Below are 16,500 nucleotides of genomic sequence, written 5' to 3'. Positions count from 1 at the left end.
ATTATTCTTATTTATTGTTTCATGTATTTTTCTTTTTCTTTCTTATTCAATTTTTTTCTTATTTTTCTTATTTAATTTTTTTCTTGAAATTTTTCGCTAATAACAGTAAAATAGTTGAAACGCATAAGCTTAAAATAATGCTCCCTCCGTTCTAATTTATGTGATCTGTTTGATTGAGCACATAATTTAAGAAAAAATAAAAACTTTTGAAATTTGTGGTGCTAAATAAGTCAAAAATGGATTCAGAGTATTTGTGTAGTTGTAAAAGATTCTCATTAAGGGTGGAATTGAAAGTTTAAAGCTAAATTGTTTCCAAATTTAGAAAGGATTCATTCTTTTTTGAACGGACCAAAAATGAAATAGGTAAACGGAAGGAATTTTAAAAATAAAAATAATACTAATAAATAATAAATCTAGTTGGAAGTCACGACCAAGTTCACCATCAAAATATATTTTTTCTAGTACTAGTATGTAAATGCTTTAATGGAAGCAAAAAAGAATTAATTTGGTGTTTGGATTAGGAAAAAGCTCTGTTTTGATTTATTTTGCGTCTTGGAGTGTTGTCAGAACTACTCCAATATAATTATACAATTACTACTACTGTTTATTTTTTTTTCTGAAAAACGAGAAAGGTGTTCGACCTATCCGTCAATTCAATCGCCTTCGGCTGCGAACTCATCTGCATTCTCTTTCTCCGAACGAAATCGACTTGTAAGTTTGGTTGTAATACTCTTTAACTCTATAAAGAAAACTTCAGACTCCTATTTTGTATAGTTCAAATATGCACTTCCATTTATGGGGTGAATCAAACTTCTATTACAGCAAAGGATGATGCTGAACCTAGTTGAGCTTTCACGATTGCTATCGAGGATTAGTGCTTGAATGTGTTATATTTGATGAGAGCTGTCATTGTTTGCTTAGAAAATATCATCCTGAAAAGGTTGAATTATAGTCTACCTGTTTATTGAAGTGCTTGTTGTTGGATTTTGACTAAATGCCATTTGGGTTATGAGGCAATTTATGATTATGCCACCTACAGTTTGAGCTATCTAGAATTTAATGTTACATACCTTTAGACCTAGAACATAACTGCTTAAACATTGAGCTGCAGCTAACACTAAACACCCTTAGAAAATACCTTCTAGCCATAAAGCGTAAAAAAAAAAAGAGGTAAATGATTTCTTTCCATATGGTGGTAGATAGAATTAATCAGTATATATAGTGGTAAGAGGTAGCAGGTACCCGATGGATTGGTTGATGGGACATCCAAGTCTAAGTATAGAGCATATCAGTTGAGAAACTTTCTTGAAAAGTAGGTTTAAAACGGTAGTTCCATGACGTAGCTAAGTATAAAGAGCTCTCTTGCAGGTAGAATTTAAAGTGCCTATGGTTGGGGAACGATGGCGGAACCACAGAGAGGGTACCATTATGCTTATGGTTAAAACAGGGGTAAGAATACAAAGTTCTTCAAAAACATGCTTAGGAGGTTTAATTACATTGACAAGTTGATACCAAATGGACAACAATGTTTTGAAATGTGGAGGGGTAATACAATGTTTTTCAAACATCCAAGTCTATAACGACGGGATTGTTGTATTTGCTAATACTTCTGGTTTCCTGGTCAGTTACATGAGCAGATGTGGATTAGTTACATGAACAGCAAGTCCAACAATAGCTTCAAGCCCGATTAACAGAAAGTAAAAATCCATGCACAAATCTTAATGGGTACAAATCTAGAGATCGGATCCTTCATGGTCTAAATTTTAAGATTTGGAGGTACGAATCCAGGTATGGATACAGGTGTGGGGATTCGACTATATCTAAAAATAGAGCTATAAAAGTATGCCTAAATTATGAGACATCATGTGGAAAACTTACATGTAGCTTGTAGAGTGTAGTAACTCAATCTTTTATTAGGTAGCCATCTAGAAATCTGCAGTAGCTTTTGTCTTGAAAAATCAATGCCAAATCTTATTTGAATGATGAAAAATCCATTTTAGACGTCATAGAACCCTTGTAAGAAGAACAAGGATAGCTTTTTGCTTCTTTTGGAATCTGTAAATGGTTACCAGCATAACCTTTGTGCTGGGCCTTTTTAATACATTACTGTTACCTTTGTCAAAACAAATCAATGCCAAATCTTATTTTTTAATTTCTCCGTAATTTGTGGTCAAAGTACCCAATGTTGATTGACCAGATCCGGTACGTATCCCACACCAATACTAGTATCAGTGTGGTGTCGGCACGGGTGCAGCACACACAAATGAAGAGTCCACACAACTTAGTTATTTTCCGTCTCTTATCGTGCTTAAATATTTACTCATCAATGTGCAGACTCTGTTCTCTTTTAAATTGTGATATAGATACTGAAACATTATGCAATCAGGAATGGCTGAACTCGAAGTGAAATAGGCAGACATAAAAGCAGTCTCAGGACTAGTGCAACACCAGTCTCTAAGGTGTAGTGCTCATGGCTACTCATCGTTAAGGCTGTTTTTTAGTACTAAAACTTTGGTGGATACCTGTTAACTTAGTTAGAGGTAGTAAATGCTCATTTTTTGTTCTTACTGCACAAGAATAATTTCTTAAGGTTTGCCCAAAATTGGAATGCATGTCATCTTATTAGTATGTTATTTTGTACAGGTTATTAGAGTGTTTCAAACTGCTCCTGCATTCATGTCCTGCTAGTCCCTTTAGTGGTGATGGATCGACAAGCTCATGATTATACTGCTATGACTTTTGCTCAGCAGCAGCACCAAGCAGCTAGCATGCAACAGCAACAACAGTTTGGTTTTCATCCCCAGCATCAACAATTTCCTCCTTCAGTTCATGGTCCTCCATTTCTACCCCCACATTCTTCCCTTCAACAGTTCCCTTACCCTCGCCCCATTCAGCAACCACAACTCCATCCACATACACCGCCTCCTCACCTTCTTCACCTTCAGCAGCAACAGCAGCCGCCTCCTGCGTTTCCTCCACATATGCCTCCTCACTATGCACCGTCACCTTTCCACAATCCCTATGATTCTCCCCCTCCTCTAGCTCCCCCACCATCTGATCCCGAACTCCAAAAACGTATTGATAAATTAATAGAGTATGCTGTCAAAAATGGTCCCGAGTTTGAAGCAATGATCCGCGAAAAACAGCAAGATAATCCAGCTTACAGTTTCCTCTTTGGTGGTGAAGGCCATTACTACTACCGCTATAAACTTTGGATGTCTACTCGCCCACCTGGTGGACTGTTTAATGCTCCTTTTCCATCCTCTTCTTTGCCTATGATGCATCCACCAAATCCTATGATGAGCCAATCACCTTTAAATCCCACATATAGCGGCTCAAATACCGCTGCTGGGGCTTCTGCTGCAATGTTGGGTCCACCTCATTTACATCAACCTCCTTTGCCGCCATTCTTTGAACAGCAGCCCTCTCAGGCTTTTGGCCGCCCAGATTATGATCATTCATATAGGTCTTTCAAAGGTTTATCAAGGCCTCTTCCATCAGATGTTGAAATGGAATTGAATAATGTACTAAACATTCTTAATGGTACCAAAGAGTCAATTAAAGGTGCAAAGAGTTGGTTCATGCAGAGGTCTCCACTTATACCTGCTTTGGCTGAGGCAATCAGAGATAGGGTATTTTCTGTAGATGATCCTGAGAGACAGCTGCATATTGTCTATCTTGCCAATGACATCCTATTCGAGAGGTAATATATCATTTAATTTACCTAATAATTTACTGCAAAAGTAGATACCTGTGCCTGAGTGAATTCTCTATCTTGCCCGAAGTATGAACTAGACTTCCTTTATTTTCTTTTCACAAAAAAAAAAATAAAAAAAAATCTTTAACTTTTTTCAGTTATGCCTTTTTCTAGAAGGAAAAAATATCTTCATCTTTTCCTAAAAAATTGTGTCACTTTGGTGCATCTTATTGATTTCTTGTAACAGCTAAGCAGTATTAAACATGCCCTTATAATCATAAGGAATTAAAGAAACTGAGTACCTGAAACACTCATGGTCATCTGAAGGCAGCTTCATATCATAGATCTTTCTCTCTGTCTCCAGTTTCCCCCACGTCCTCCCAAAATCCCGACAGTTTGATAAGGTTATACTTGATGAATCTGAATATGAATTATATGAACTTTAACATCAGCTCCACCATCACAAGCTGATGCCAGCTTTGAACTAAGCAAGAAAAATGGTTGTATTCCTAAAAACGGAAGGAGGTATAGAACTTGGAAGAAAACTATTTTGTCAGCATAGAAGGTAATCCTAGCTATGATGCTCATTTTATGATAATACGGCCTCTTTTTTAATTTGGGGGAGGGGCAATGCCGAAATGTGGATATGGTACACCTTTAGCTAGTGACCAGATAGACACCTCTACTTGACAGAGATGTGTCTCGTAAACTTTCATATCTTACCTGGCATATAGTGTGTCTCACACTCAATATTAAAAATATAAATTAAAAAAAAAAAACTCATCTTCAAACCACCCCCCACCCCCCCAAAAAAAAACTCTAATTCGTTACAGATTACCCTGATATCAACGACATATAGAATCATTGAAACACCTATCTCTTGAAGAAACTTAGGGCTGCAGGAATACAACCAAAAGGAAAACGAACTAATAAAGCAGTTAAAAAAATACAGAAAAAAATAAATAAGAGAAACGAAGACATGCATATGATCACCATTGGGTTCTATCTTGACGATGGGAACAATGAAAAATAAACTTAGTTGACAAAGTAATATGTTAATTGGAAAGAAAACGTCAAGAATATGTGTGATAGAATAGGAATCAGAAATTAGAAATTTGGTATGAGTAAACCAGTTGTTATACCAAAATTAGAAATTTTAGAGCATGTGAATCAACACTTTAACATGGTTTTTCTATTTGATTTACATGAAATTTATTTTAAATGTCTCAATTGTAATTTGTTCATTCGTTTTTCCATAAAGCCGTTGTTGGTGTTGACCGTTATTCTTTTCTTTCTATTACACACACACATACATTTTATTTTGTTTCTTCACTAAATCATGTGCTTTGATTACTCTTTGTTCTTAAAGACTACTCCCTCCGGTCCACAATAAGTGACCAATTTAACTTTGGCACACCCATTAAGGAAATACGAACTCCTAGAGAAAAAAAGATGTATTTACTAAATTAACCTTAATTAATTGTTACCTTGACACATTGGAATATGTAAATAAGGGCAAATTTTAGAAAAATAAAATTAATTCCTTCTTGATTATGTAAATGGACATTTATTTTGGACCAAAATAAAAAGGTAAAATGGTCACTTATTGTGGACCGGAGGGAGTACCATATAATTGTGCTCTTTTACCTTTTCTGCCTTTGATACCACGGGTTACATGTACCTTATGACTTATTGAATAGTGAATAGCACTTCAGATTTCTACTTCTACCTCTTTCTTAATTCTCATACTTCATACTAGAATTAGTTGTTATTAACAAATAGGTACATGTTTCTGTTGAAACCAAAGTATTCTAAAACGAGATCAGTATTTCAATTTCTTAAATTAAATGCAAAACCAACCTACACTAAATTAAACTGGAATTTTGGGTGCAGTATGATTTGGATTGGTTAGTAAGCGGTTTTTAGAATTTTCGCTCTGCCCTACTTGCCCCTACTTGCTGGTGCTTTGGTGGTATTCACACGACAGCTCTGCTCAACTTTTGTTTGTGTATCAGCTACATGAGGGTTTCGGTTTTGTGGTGTTAGGCGCTTATTGACATCCACGAGTTGCATGCGCCCCTGACTTTCTCAAAAATAGCAAATCAAATGAATGGATTAACAGCAATTTGGTCGGCTTAAAAAATGTATATGTTATTTCTCCTTCGTTTTAATACATTTCCACTTCCACCAAACTCCAACATATTCGTATGCTGTATTTGCCTGCATGTGTGTGTCTGTGTCTGTGTCTCTGTGTGTGTGTGTGTGTGTGGGGGGGGGGGGGGGGAGGACTCATAGGTACTCATTTTTGTTTTTGATATTTGCAGCTTGCAACGACGAATCAATCCGCATGAGCTTGACAATGAGGCACTTGCTTTTAAGCCTGTTTTGGGTCCCATGCTTGCGAGGATATATCACAATCCTCAAAACAAGGAAGAAAATCAGTCTCGGCTGCAGAAAATTTTACAGTTTTGGGGCTCCAAGGAAGTCTATGATCAGGATACAATTCGTGCACTTGAAAATGAGATGATGAGTGGGCTGCCTTCAAATTTTGCTGGTCCTCAAAGGGAACTACTGGCTGCAGATCCTTCTGTTGCTGCAGGTAGTTGTGCTGCTAATCTAGCTGTAATCACTGAAAGACTGTCTTTCGATTGTTATCTATTTCTTTTGGCCAATCTGAACAATTACTCATGGCTGATTTTCTTATTATCCTTTTCTTTTCGGGTTTTTAGGATTGTCACACCAGGTAGCATACCAGAATGCTTTACAGTGGAAGCCTGACGAGCAGGTGCTTCCAATGCCTAATCTAGCCAATCAAGATAAAGCAGTTCCTCCAATGCCATCTGCGGCAGCACATCAATTTCATCCTGGTGTAGTTCCACCCACTGGGTTTCCTGGGTTGATGCCTGTGCCGTCCTCTGTTCCACAAGGAAATCTACAAGCTGCAGGTCATCCCATGCCAGCATCAACTGCAAATGTAGGCGTAAAGTTGCCTCCATACCCATTGTTTCCTCCTGGTCTTATTCCTGGTATGGTCAGGAAGATGCAGATTGGTAGTGGGGTGCCTTACTCTCCCATGAGCCCTTTGGATATCTCCACCGTTATACCACCCTCCACCGTGTCGGAGTCTGAGATTCTGGAGAGTGTGTCCAAATTTTTTAGGGAGATTGGAGAAGTTAATCCATCAGAAGGTCCTGTTAAACCATCTGATTCAGCCAATGATTATGACGACCATGAGAGAGAGCCTCCTGTTCGTAAGGGAGGTGCTTGCATCCCTCCGCCTCTGAATCTCCAAATTGACCCTGAAACTGGGACTGGAAGTGTAGAGCAAAAACCTGGATTGAATAGCTCCGCGCGGTTAGGACTTGGAGCCACAGCTAATCCAAATGAGTCGAGTCAATATGATGATGTTTACTCTTCCTACAGAAACGAAAGAAGCACCAATTACCATTCATCAATCAGTGCAAGAGCTACGAGGTAAATTAATCATCATTTTGACTAGTCTATAGACAGCACATAGCATTCGTGGCCAATATCTTTGCACTTTTTAGCTGCTGTTGACTGGACTCAACAGTTTCTTGTCTCTGTAATTTTTAAGTTGAGGTAGATGTTGAAAGACAGATTTGCTAACGTGTAACAAGAATGAGTTAGATATTGCCATGTTCTTCCAATGAATAAATAACTAATTAGCTGTAATGGTTGGAGAAAACCAACCAACGTAAAAGTTGAACAGATGATCATTGAGACATCAAGTTCTCATCATCTTATGCTGTCACTTAAATGGGAAGTGGTGAAAAACTATCCTTATGCGTTGTAGGGAATGATGGCTATACTTTTGGCCAAAGCCAAATGGATAGAGAGATCATTCCCAGGAAAACAATGTCCTGGAGAAAAATGTAGATGGACACAACTTCAAATAATTATTGTTGCTGCATGTGCATTACCTATTTACTCTTTTGAAGTTTGTGGTTTTGGAGGTCAAAAGCAACATAGCCTATTTGAAGCATCTTAGTAGGTGTTTGGACATAAAAATTGTAATTTCTGGAAAAAAAAGTAGTAATTGGAGTTATGTTGAAAAATGATATTTGGAATTTGAAATTATGTTTGGACATGCATTTCACTTGAAAAATATTGCAGTTTTATGAGTGGGGAAATAAAAATTTCTGAAAATTTTGAAAAATTCATTTTGGAATTTTTTTCAAAATCTTGCAAAATTTGATGGACAAACGGTCCGTAGTTCCTAGCATTTTTTCAGAGGATGGGAATGTCGTTCATGTCGGGTCCCAGACTCTCTTCCTTAAATGTGGTTCCTTTTTTTTCTTTTATTGGTAGCAATTGTCTCCCTCTAACTGTCTATCAACTCGTGCACGTACCTCGATTAAAAGTTAAAATTGCGGTATGAAAAAACTTCTATGAATATATATTTTGCTCTTTTCGGAATTTCTTTTTTTTGTGGAATTTCTCTTTTCTCATTTCCTTCTAGGTGTTCACTTTTCTCTTTTCAGAGACATGTTAGAGTCATTATAACAACTCAGCCACTAGTTAGAGTCAATTGTAGAAGTCCTCAATATCATGTGTGGTTGATACTTTTTACGGAAAATGGCCAGAACAATTAACAATTATAATTGGTAGCATAATTGCCCCCGCTGTGACTAAATGAGCTCATTCCTACTCTTTTTGACTAACGACCTTATTTTCTGTATTTTTAAATTCCAATCCTATTTTTAATCTAATTAAAATGCCACGTCTCGAATTACCCCCTCTCCCCCCTCCTCCCCTTGCCTTACCAGACTTACCTGAACCCCTCCCCTTTCAATGGTGAATTATGCTAGAGCTCATCTCAACGGAGAAGAAAAGAACTGGTATGGTAAATACTAATAGCCTGCTTGGTTAAACTGCAAAATTCAGCTTATTTTGACAAGTAATTTTGGTGAGAATCAATTTTATTTGGATAATTAATTTGAAAAGCACTTCTGAACAGCAATTAGTGTTTTGACAAACTTTTAAAAACTGATTCTAAGTGTATTTTTCTCAAAAGTGATTTTGAAAAAAGTGTTTTTGGAGAGAAATTACTTTTTTCTGAATATTCAAAACTGTTTCTACTTCTCTGCAAAAGCATTTTTTTTTCCTATTCAAAAGCTTGGCCATACAGTTCAAACTTTGGAAAAAAAATATTTCTTTTGAAAAAAAGTGATTCTTGAATTGGAGAAACTTGATCAAACATGGTATATAAGTGGGGAATGGTGGAGTATGAAATGGGGGAACTTTTAGTGCCACATGGATATAAAAAATAAGAAAAATAAATTTTGGAATTCAAAAATATTCAAAAAAATGGATCTAACATGGGCGGACATACAGTATTATGTATGGGTTCTCGGGAACCCAGTAGCTTTTGTGTAGATCCTATATTTGTATTAAGAAATCTATTGAATATATAACAATAATTATATGGGAACCCAGTTCCAAAATGCATTTCTGGTCCAATGGTAAATCTTGGAACCCGGATGTGGCCCGCTTCCCTTCTTGCTGATGCAAGTTCGAGTCCCCATAAGTCCTTTTTATTAAACAGACAAAAACCAAAGTTTTTGAGCAGTACTTCCACTAAGGGAAAACATCAAACAAACAAATATTGCTCCCTTTCTGTCAAGTTAGTACAACTTCCACTTTAGTCTATTTTTTTAATAATAATAGATGACTAAAGTGAACCTAAAAGGAAACAACCACATCAAAATGTCCCCAAAACAAAAAAAGAGTTAGGGTTTCGTTCTTCTTCAATCTTGCAAGCCACTGGTTCTTCGACCTTCGTTCTTCTTCAATCTTGACTTTTCTTCTGTTGCCTATCAAAGACAAGCAGTGATCCATTGTAGGTCCTCTCCTTCCTTCATATTTTTTTTTTATATAACTATTTTTCTCTTATATTATATTATATAAAATAATATTTCTTAACTATTTTCCTCTTATATTCATCTGTAATATTTAATTTGTGTCTTATGATTTGTAGGGCATTTTAGTGAGACTCGATATGATCAAGAGATTTTTCAAGCCGCAAACCTCTTCAGGTATAGAGAGGTTTAACACACATGTGGGTGAAGTGAATAGTGTTCATAATCGGTGTTTCAAGATGATGCTAGATTTATCGAATCAAGCACAATCTATTTTAACATCTTTTGATAAGCAATCCGAGAAAACAAAAAGTAAGTATCGGGTTCGCCTGAATGCCTCAATTGATGTTGCAAGGTATCTTTTGAAAGAAGGAATGTCTTTTGGGGGTCACGATGAACATGAAACGTCTACAAGAAGAAGCAACTTCTTGGATCTCTTAAAGTGGTATGAAAATAAGAAGGATGATGTAAAGAAAATTGTGTTAGAAAATGCTCCAAAAAATAACATTATGATTTGTCCAAATATACAAAAAGATATTGTGAGTTCTTGTGCGAAAGAAACATTGAAAACAATTGTTGAAGACTTGAACGGGGATTACTTTGGGATATTGGTTGATGAGTCTAAGGATGCCTCTCATAAGGAACAAATGACGCTTATTTTACGTTATGTCAACAAAGAGGGTAAAGTTATTGAGTGATTCCTTAGCATTGTTCATGTTAAAGATACATCTGCAAAGTCATTAAAAGAAGCAATTTATTCTTTGTTTTTGGAACATTTATTGAGTAAATCTCAAATACGGGGACAAGGTTATGATGGAGCTAATAACATGCAGGGAGAAATTAATGGTCTTAAAACTTTGATTATGAATGATACTACTTCAGCATATTGCATACATTGTTTTGCTCATCAATTGCAATTGACTCTTGTAGCTGTTGCAAAAAAATATTATGAGACCGAATAATTTTTTGATATTCTTGCAAATATTTTAAATATTGTTGGGGGTTCTTTTAAGCGTAGGGAGATGTTTCGAGATGATCAAGCAAAAACATTAGAGGAACTACTAGTGCTTGGTGAAGTTCATACAGGAAGTGGTTTAAATCAAGAACTTGGACTTCAAAGGGCATGTGATACTCGGTGGGGTTCTCATTTTAAGACAATGCATAATTTTATTAGTTTATTCTCATCAATTGTTCATGTACTTGGAGTTCTTACAATTGACGGTCCAAATTATCATGAGAGATCAATGGCAAAAAGTCTAGTGGATGACATAAGATCCTATGACTTTGTGTATATGTTACATTTAGTGTTGAAAGTATTGGCACTTCCCATGTGAGCTGTATGAAGAATAGATTCATGCCGAGGCCCGACTGGATATGCTTCGTGAGTTGCGTGCGAATGGCTCTGTTTCTGGGGCGGCCCTTGAGGATGCTTGGGTCAAGGCTCACGGGGCTCGTATTGCTTATGGTTACGACCCGGCTATGCCTCACCCTGACGAAAAATATAAGAACGGGGAGGAGAATACAGATCATCTTGAGGATGAGGCCTGAAATGATTCTATTTACCCTCCAGGCGAGGATGGAGAGGGCGCTAAAGATTGGGGCGGTAATTTCGTTGACAATCAGGAAAGCGACGTTGTTGAGGGTCGGGCCGGTAAGGATGTTGTGGATCGTGATGGCGATGGCCAATAGCAGTTTGTTTTTATCACTTTGTGTACTTTTGCTTGCTTTTCCAAAAGCCTTTGTAAAAAACCTTGTCTATAAATATCAAAACTGATTTTTGCTTCCATTTGTGCCTTTCTTATTTGCCGTGATTTGTTTTTGTACTTGCGTGTTTTGCTCCTTCGTATTTTTGATGTCGTCCTCTAACTGGTCGTAGTCTTTGGGTTGAATAGCCATAGGCTGAATCATATCTTTGTCCGTATAGATCGAGTATGTTTAAGGATCGATCGATTAAGTTTGAATTTGGTCGGACTTCGCTTCTCGTTTGGTTAAATTTAACCTTCCATCGAAACGTGGCCGAGGGCCGATGAGTGTTATTCGAACTTGGTCGAATTTTAACCTCTTGTTAAATCGCGGCCCAGGACGGATAGGTGTTATTTGAACTTGGTCGAATTTTAAACCTTTTTTTAATAGTACGGCTGAGGGCCGATATGTGTTGTTCAAGCTGGGACGAACTTGGCCTTTTATTAAGGTGCACCGATGGCCGATAGATGTTGTTCAAGATAGGGAGATGCTTCGAGATGATCAAGCAGAAAAATTAGAGGAACTACTAGTGCTTGGTGAAGTTCATACAGGAAGCGGTTTAAATCAAGAACTTGGACTTCAAAGGGCAGGTGATACTCGGTGGGGTTCTCATTTTAAGACTGCGTAATTTTATTAGTTTATTCTCATCAATTGTTCACGTACTTGGAGTTCTTGCAATTGACGGTTCAAATTATCATGAGAGATCAATGGCAAAAAGTCTAGTGGATGACATAAGATCCTATGACTTTGTGTATATGTTACATTTAATGTTGAAAGTATTGGCACTTACATATGATTTAAATATGGCTTTGCAAAAAAAAGATCAAGATATTGTAAGTGCAATGAAGCTTGTTGGTTTCGCAAAGAGACAATTGCAAGATATGATAGATTCTAGATGGAATTCTTTGATAAGAGACGTTTCTTTATTTTGTGTCAAGCATGGTATTATGATCCCCGAAATAGATATGAATTATGTTCGTGGAAAGTCAAAGCGTAAGAAATCAAGTGTTACATATTCTTATCATTTGCGTGTAGAGGTTTTCTATGCTATTATTAATTTACAACTTTCGGAGCTTAACAATCGTTTCAATAAAGTGAATACTGATCTGCTTCTTGGTATGGCTAGTTTGAGTTAGATAATTCTCTTGCAAATTATGATAAAGACAAGATTATGAAACTTGCTACACACTATCCGAATGAGTTCACTGATTCTATGCTTGAGGATCTGAGTTTTGAGCTTGACATCTATATTGACTATGTGTGAGAGGCGGGCAATGAATTCTCTAACTTGAAAAGATTTGGAGATCTTTCAAAGACATTGGTTAAAACAAATTTGCACATGACTTGGAGACTTGTTTATTTGCTTGTGAAGTTAAGTCTAATATTGCATGTCGCTACTGCAACGGTAGAAAGAGCTTTTTCTTCGATGAAGCACGTTAAAAATGACTTGCAAAGCAGAATTGGTGATGGATTTTTTAATGATTGGTTAGTTTGTTATATAGAGGATGAAGTATTTAAAAGTGTACCTAATGATGCAATCATTGATCGTTTTCAAAACATGACAAGTCGTCGAGTACAATTGTAATAGTGATAATGTTTATATTCATATATTAGTCTTTAAGTGTTTTGTTATTTTCTAAATATATGTTAGATATAGATACTCGTTCCTTAATTCAGTTATTGTAATATATTGACTTAAAATTGTGATAGAAACTCATACACTTCAATTTCTAGATCCATCCCTGACCGAGAAGGGTAGGAATGAGTCCATTTAGTCACGGCGGGGGCAATTATGCTACCAACGTTAAATAATTGTTCTATTTCGTATGGTAAAAGGACAACTTTGATCCTTTTCCGTACTTTTTATTACCAATTGGAGTTTCTTTGACACGTTGAGCAACAACTTATTACCCAAGTTCCAAAATAAAATTCAAGAAATTCTGAGCAAGTTTTTTCTCTTTTTCCAGAAAGACTGCCAAAATAAATACTTAGTAAATAAATACAACGGTATAATTGAGTCAAAAGTGAGTGAACTACACAATTTTCATTAAGTTACACCTTCTTTACCACATTAGTGTTTCAAAAACCGATGTCAGATATAAACTCCTTTTTCTCTTCTTTTCCAAAATTAGAATAAAAGACAATAATAGTTGAACTCACACATTCGTGTAAATTCCAATTGAGATGTCATTAAATTGAATGTCTGGTTAGATTCCAAAACACAAAGATTTGCCCATTTAAGATTAGATTGTGTACTTGAGGTCTATCTCAAAGACAGCTTCTTTCTTGTACCCTGCAGCAAGCTGTAACAAGTTTATCAATCAATTTTAATTCATTGTATTGTAAGAAACAATTAAATAAATGAAAAAGGAAGGTATCTAGACATATAAATAGAGGAAAATCAATTTGTTATCCTTTGAGTAACTTTTATCCGTTGAGCAAACATCGACAAAGGAATATCAAACTCTACCCGTGTGAGGCTGCATAGCCGGGGAGAATCATCGAATCTTAACTGAATTTATACTTCACTCGAACAATATATATAACAACAATAACAACAACAAGAACAAAACTAATGAAATCTCACAAGTGGGATTTAGAGAGGTTAAAATATAACACTACCTTATGACGGTAGAAAAATTAATTTCCGAAGAACCTCGGCTCAAGAAAAAGGGTTGAGCATACTCGTTCTGTAACTTACTCAGTCTTAACATCTTTCTTTGAGCTTAGATCATGGGGTGAAAGTCAATCTCAAGTCCTGCTTACAGTTGTACCCAGTGCAAGTTTAATGGTTCGTTTTGGACAAATCACAGAAATGGAAGAACAACGTAACTTGCATCTGGTGCAACAATAGGTTGGGCTTGAGAAAGGAAACTACTAACGGCTTTTGCATCTCTAACCCCTTTTATAAAGTGTCTCCCGAAAAAACCCTAGCTAGGGGCATTATTGGGTTTTCAATATTTTAAAGAGACAAATTGAGCCGTCCCACTCAAATTTTAAGTACTGTATTTAATTATATTATGAGTAGGTTTTGAGAGGTGAGAAAAAAATTGTCTTTCTCGTTATTTGTTAAAATAGACAGTTAAAATAGATAAGTAAAAGTAAAAATATATTTTTAATATATTGGATAATTAAAAGTGAACGGATGAAGCACTTATTATTTGCTATAGGGTTTATCTTTTTGTTCATCGTAGGAGAACTCACTTAAATAGTTATGACTAATTCTGGGATAAACATTGCCCTACATGATACTTATTATGTGGTTGCACATTTTCGTTATATACTTTCTATGGGAGTCATTTTTGCTTTATTTGCAGGAATTGGGTATCAATATTACTTCTTTTTTTCTCCTTTCAAACAAATTAAAATGATTGAAAGTTTTCTATTTAAAATCGTATTACGTCTAATTTCTATTATTATAGCTGAATTATTTGTAACCACATATTTGACCGTAATTTTTTGTATGCTTATTAAATATTTTAAATTATTATTTATTATGGCTTATAGTAAAAAAAAAATTTACGTAGTTTCCTATGTGTAAATTTTATTTGAAAAAATTAAAAAAATTCTATGTCCAAATGTATTGTCAAAATAAAAAGGTTTGAATCTCCAAAAACAAAAAGGTGTCACATAAATTAAAAAAGAAGAAGTATTTTTTTATAACAAAAAAATTACTGAACTACCTACATATCACAAAAAGTCACTAGGAGGAGATATATGAGGCATTTTCTTTAATACTTAGACTAAATTATGTGATATTTTAAGTGATTTTAGTTACACAATTTGTTTGACCCAAAATTTAGATCCGGGTTCAACCAATTGGATTTAAATAAAATAGAGTCAATCTTAACTAATATTTATATCCGAAAGATAAGATTATTGATTTTGTGGCAGATAGTATATATATTTGACCGAATAACAGTAAATGTAAGCAACACTAACAATATTCAATGATCCAAAAAGGTGGGAGATAACATTAGATAGTAATAAATAACAATGAATGACATTTAAGTAAATAAGAACGTGTGAGTCACCTGAAAATGGGTGAGATATTATTTCTGAAAATGATAAATGATTGATGAGCCTTTGAACACTCAGGTTATTTTTGGATCAAGTGAAAAAGTTAGACATGAATCTTAGTAAAAAGATTATTTTCATATGCTTGCAATATCACCAGATTCTCTCTATAAAGTCAATGTGTTTTCTTACAAGTGAATATCTTATGTCCTCTATCATTGTGTCTCTTTCTATTTATTGAGAACATATTCCTAAAAACTCTAGTAGTACAGATGCAGAGAATATTTACTAGAATATTCTCTTTTATGTCCTATCTTAAAACTAGTCGTTATAACTATGTCTAAGATGCTCAACCTCGAACTTGATCTATGACGATTCCCCAACCTTGATCTTCGCTGACTCTTCGACCGCAGCCTTCGTCGCGTCATGGACCACTTTGACCTTGGGCAGGTCTTTATTAAAGTCGTACTGATATCATGTGGCAGTCTACGAGTGCCTCTTTAATGTTAACAGGGTTTGATCATGTCAAAGATAATTTTTGACCCATACAGTTAGTCCCTCTACTTATTGAGGTCGTCCTTGTAGGTGAGCTTAATGAGCGAATAATGTTGTTTGTGGTCAAACTTATCGAGTAAGCTATAAGGGTCATAGTCCTTGTGATGAATAGGCAACATGGCCCTTTATGGGCCATATATTTCAAATGCCTCAATTTTTCCAGAGTGATTTGTTGGAGTTATCTTGTACATGGGTGAGAATGATGTCATGGACATCATGCGTCATTATGACATATTTTCTCGATGCGCAGCTTCAATTCATGTGTGACCCTTGATTGGATTTGCCGTTTCGATTCCGTTGCCAATTATGACGAGTCGTTTTTGCGTCTAGTGCCACGATCTCTATAAATAGGGATTCTTGAACCTGAATTTTTAGTTTGTTTCTTCTTATCTTTTCAGTACACCAACCTCATTCTCAGTATTTCGCTTCTTTGAACTTTATTTCCTTATTTTGTTTCCCTACATCATCCCTATTTTTTCCATTTGTTATTTTTCTTTATCACTTTAAATCATGTCCAACTTACCCTCAGATGCTGGTGAAGGGAGCTGCATTACTCCTTTGGCAGTTGTGTTTCCTTCCCATGGGGAGGGTGTTTCTGCTATTGTTGAG

General features: G+C 35.8%; 2 protein-coding genes and 2 long non-coding RNA genes across 15 annotated transcripts; 3 read left to right on the top strand and 1 right to left on the bottom strand.

Annotated features, from left to right (window-relative positions):
* Positions 1 to 502: 502 nt before the first annotated feature.
* Positions 503 to 7,456, top strand: LOC104086323 (uncharacterized). Of its 12 annotated transcripts, none has more exons than XM_070196652.1 (7): positions 503 to 711; positions 1,369 to 1,449; positions 1,626 to 1,788; positions 2,364 to 2,540; positions 2,644 to 3,703; positions 6,022 to 6,296; positions 6,427 to 7,456. In XM_070196652.1, exons 5-7 carry the CDS (start codon positions 2,703 to 2,705, stop codon positions 7,173 to 7,175), a joined length of 2,025 nt encoding a protein of 674 aa, XP_070052753.1. In that variant the 5' UTR covers positions 503 to 711; positions 1,369 to 1,449; positions 1,626 to 1,788; positions 2,364 to 2,540; positions 2,644 to 2,702; the 3' UTR covers positions 7,176 to 7,456. The 12 variants fall into 12 exon arrangements, with proteins under 12 accessions (XP_070052753.1, XP_070052752.1, XP_009588861.1 ...); XM_070196651.1 differs by having other exon boundaries at positions 1,369 to 1,545; XM_009590566.4 differs by lacking the exon at positions 1,626 to 1,788 and having other exon boundaries at positions 2,387 to 2,459.
* Positions 7,457 to 9,443: 1,987 nt separating this feature from the next.
* On the top strand, positions 9,444 to 11,914 carry LOC104086322 (uncharacterized). Its single transcript, XR_684055.4, has 3 exons — positions 9,444 to 9,557; positions 9,696 to 9,753; positions 11,803 to 11,914. It is a non-coding gene; the product is annotated as an uncharacterized lncRNA (long non-coding RNA).
* Positions 11,915 to 12,026: 112 nt separating this feature from the next.
* LOC138906943 (uncharacterized) lies at positions 12,027 to 12,583 on the top strand. The gene is made up of 2 exons (XM_070196607.1): positions 12,027 to 12,356; positions 12,446 to 12,583. Exons 1-2 carry the CDS (start codon positions 12,027 to 12,029, stop codon positions 12,581 to 12,583), a joined length of 468 nt encoding a protein of 155 aa, XP_070052708.1.
* A 749-nt stretch (positions 12,584 to 13,332) lies between these two features.
* LOC104086321 (uncharacterized) lies at positions 13,333 to 14,182 on the bottom strand. The gene is made up of 2 exons (XR_684054.3): positions 13,942 to 14,182; positions 13,333 to 13,622 (listed from the first exon to the last, which is right to left on the bottom strand). It is a non-coding gene; the product is annotated as an uncharacterized lncRNA (long non-coding RNA).
* Positions 14,183 to 16,500: the final 2,318 nt, after the last annotated feature.

This window comes from Nicotiana tomentosiformis, chromosome 3 (genome assembly GCF_000390325.3).
Source record: "Nicotiana tomentosiformis chromosome 3, ASM39032v3, whole genome shotgun sequence".
Classification (NCBI taxonomy): Eukaryota; Viridiplantae; Streptophyta; class Magnoliopsida; order Solanales; family Solanaceae; genus Nicotiana; species Nicotiana tomentosiformis.
This window is presented reverse-complemented; position numbering and strand designations above follow the sequence as displayed.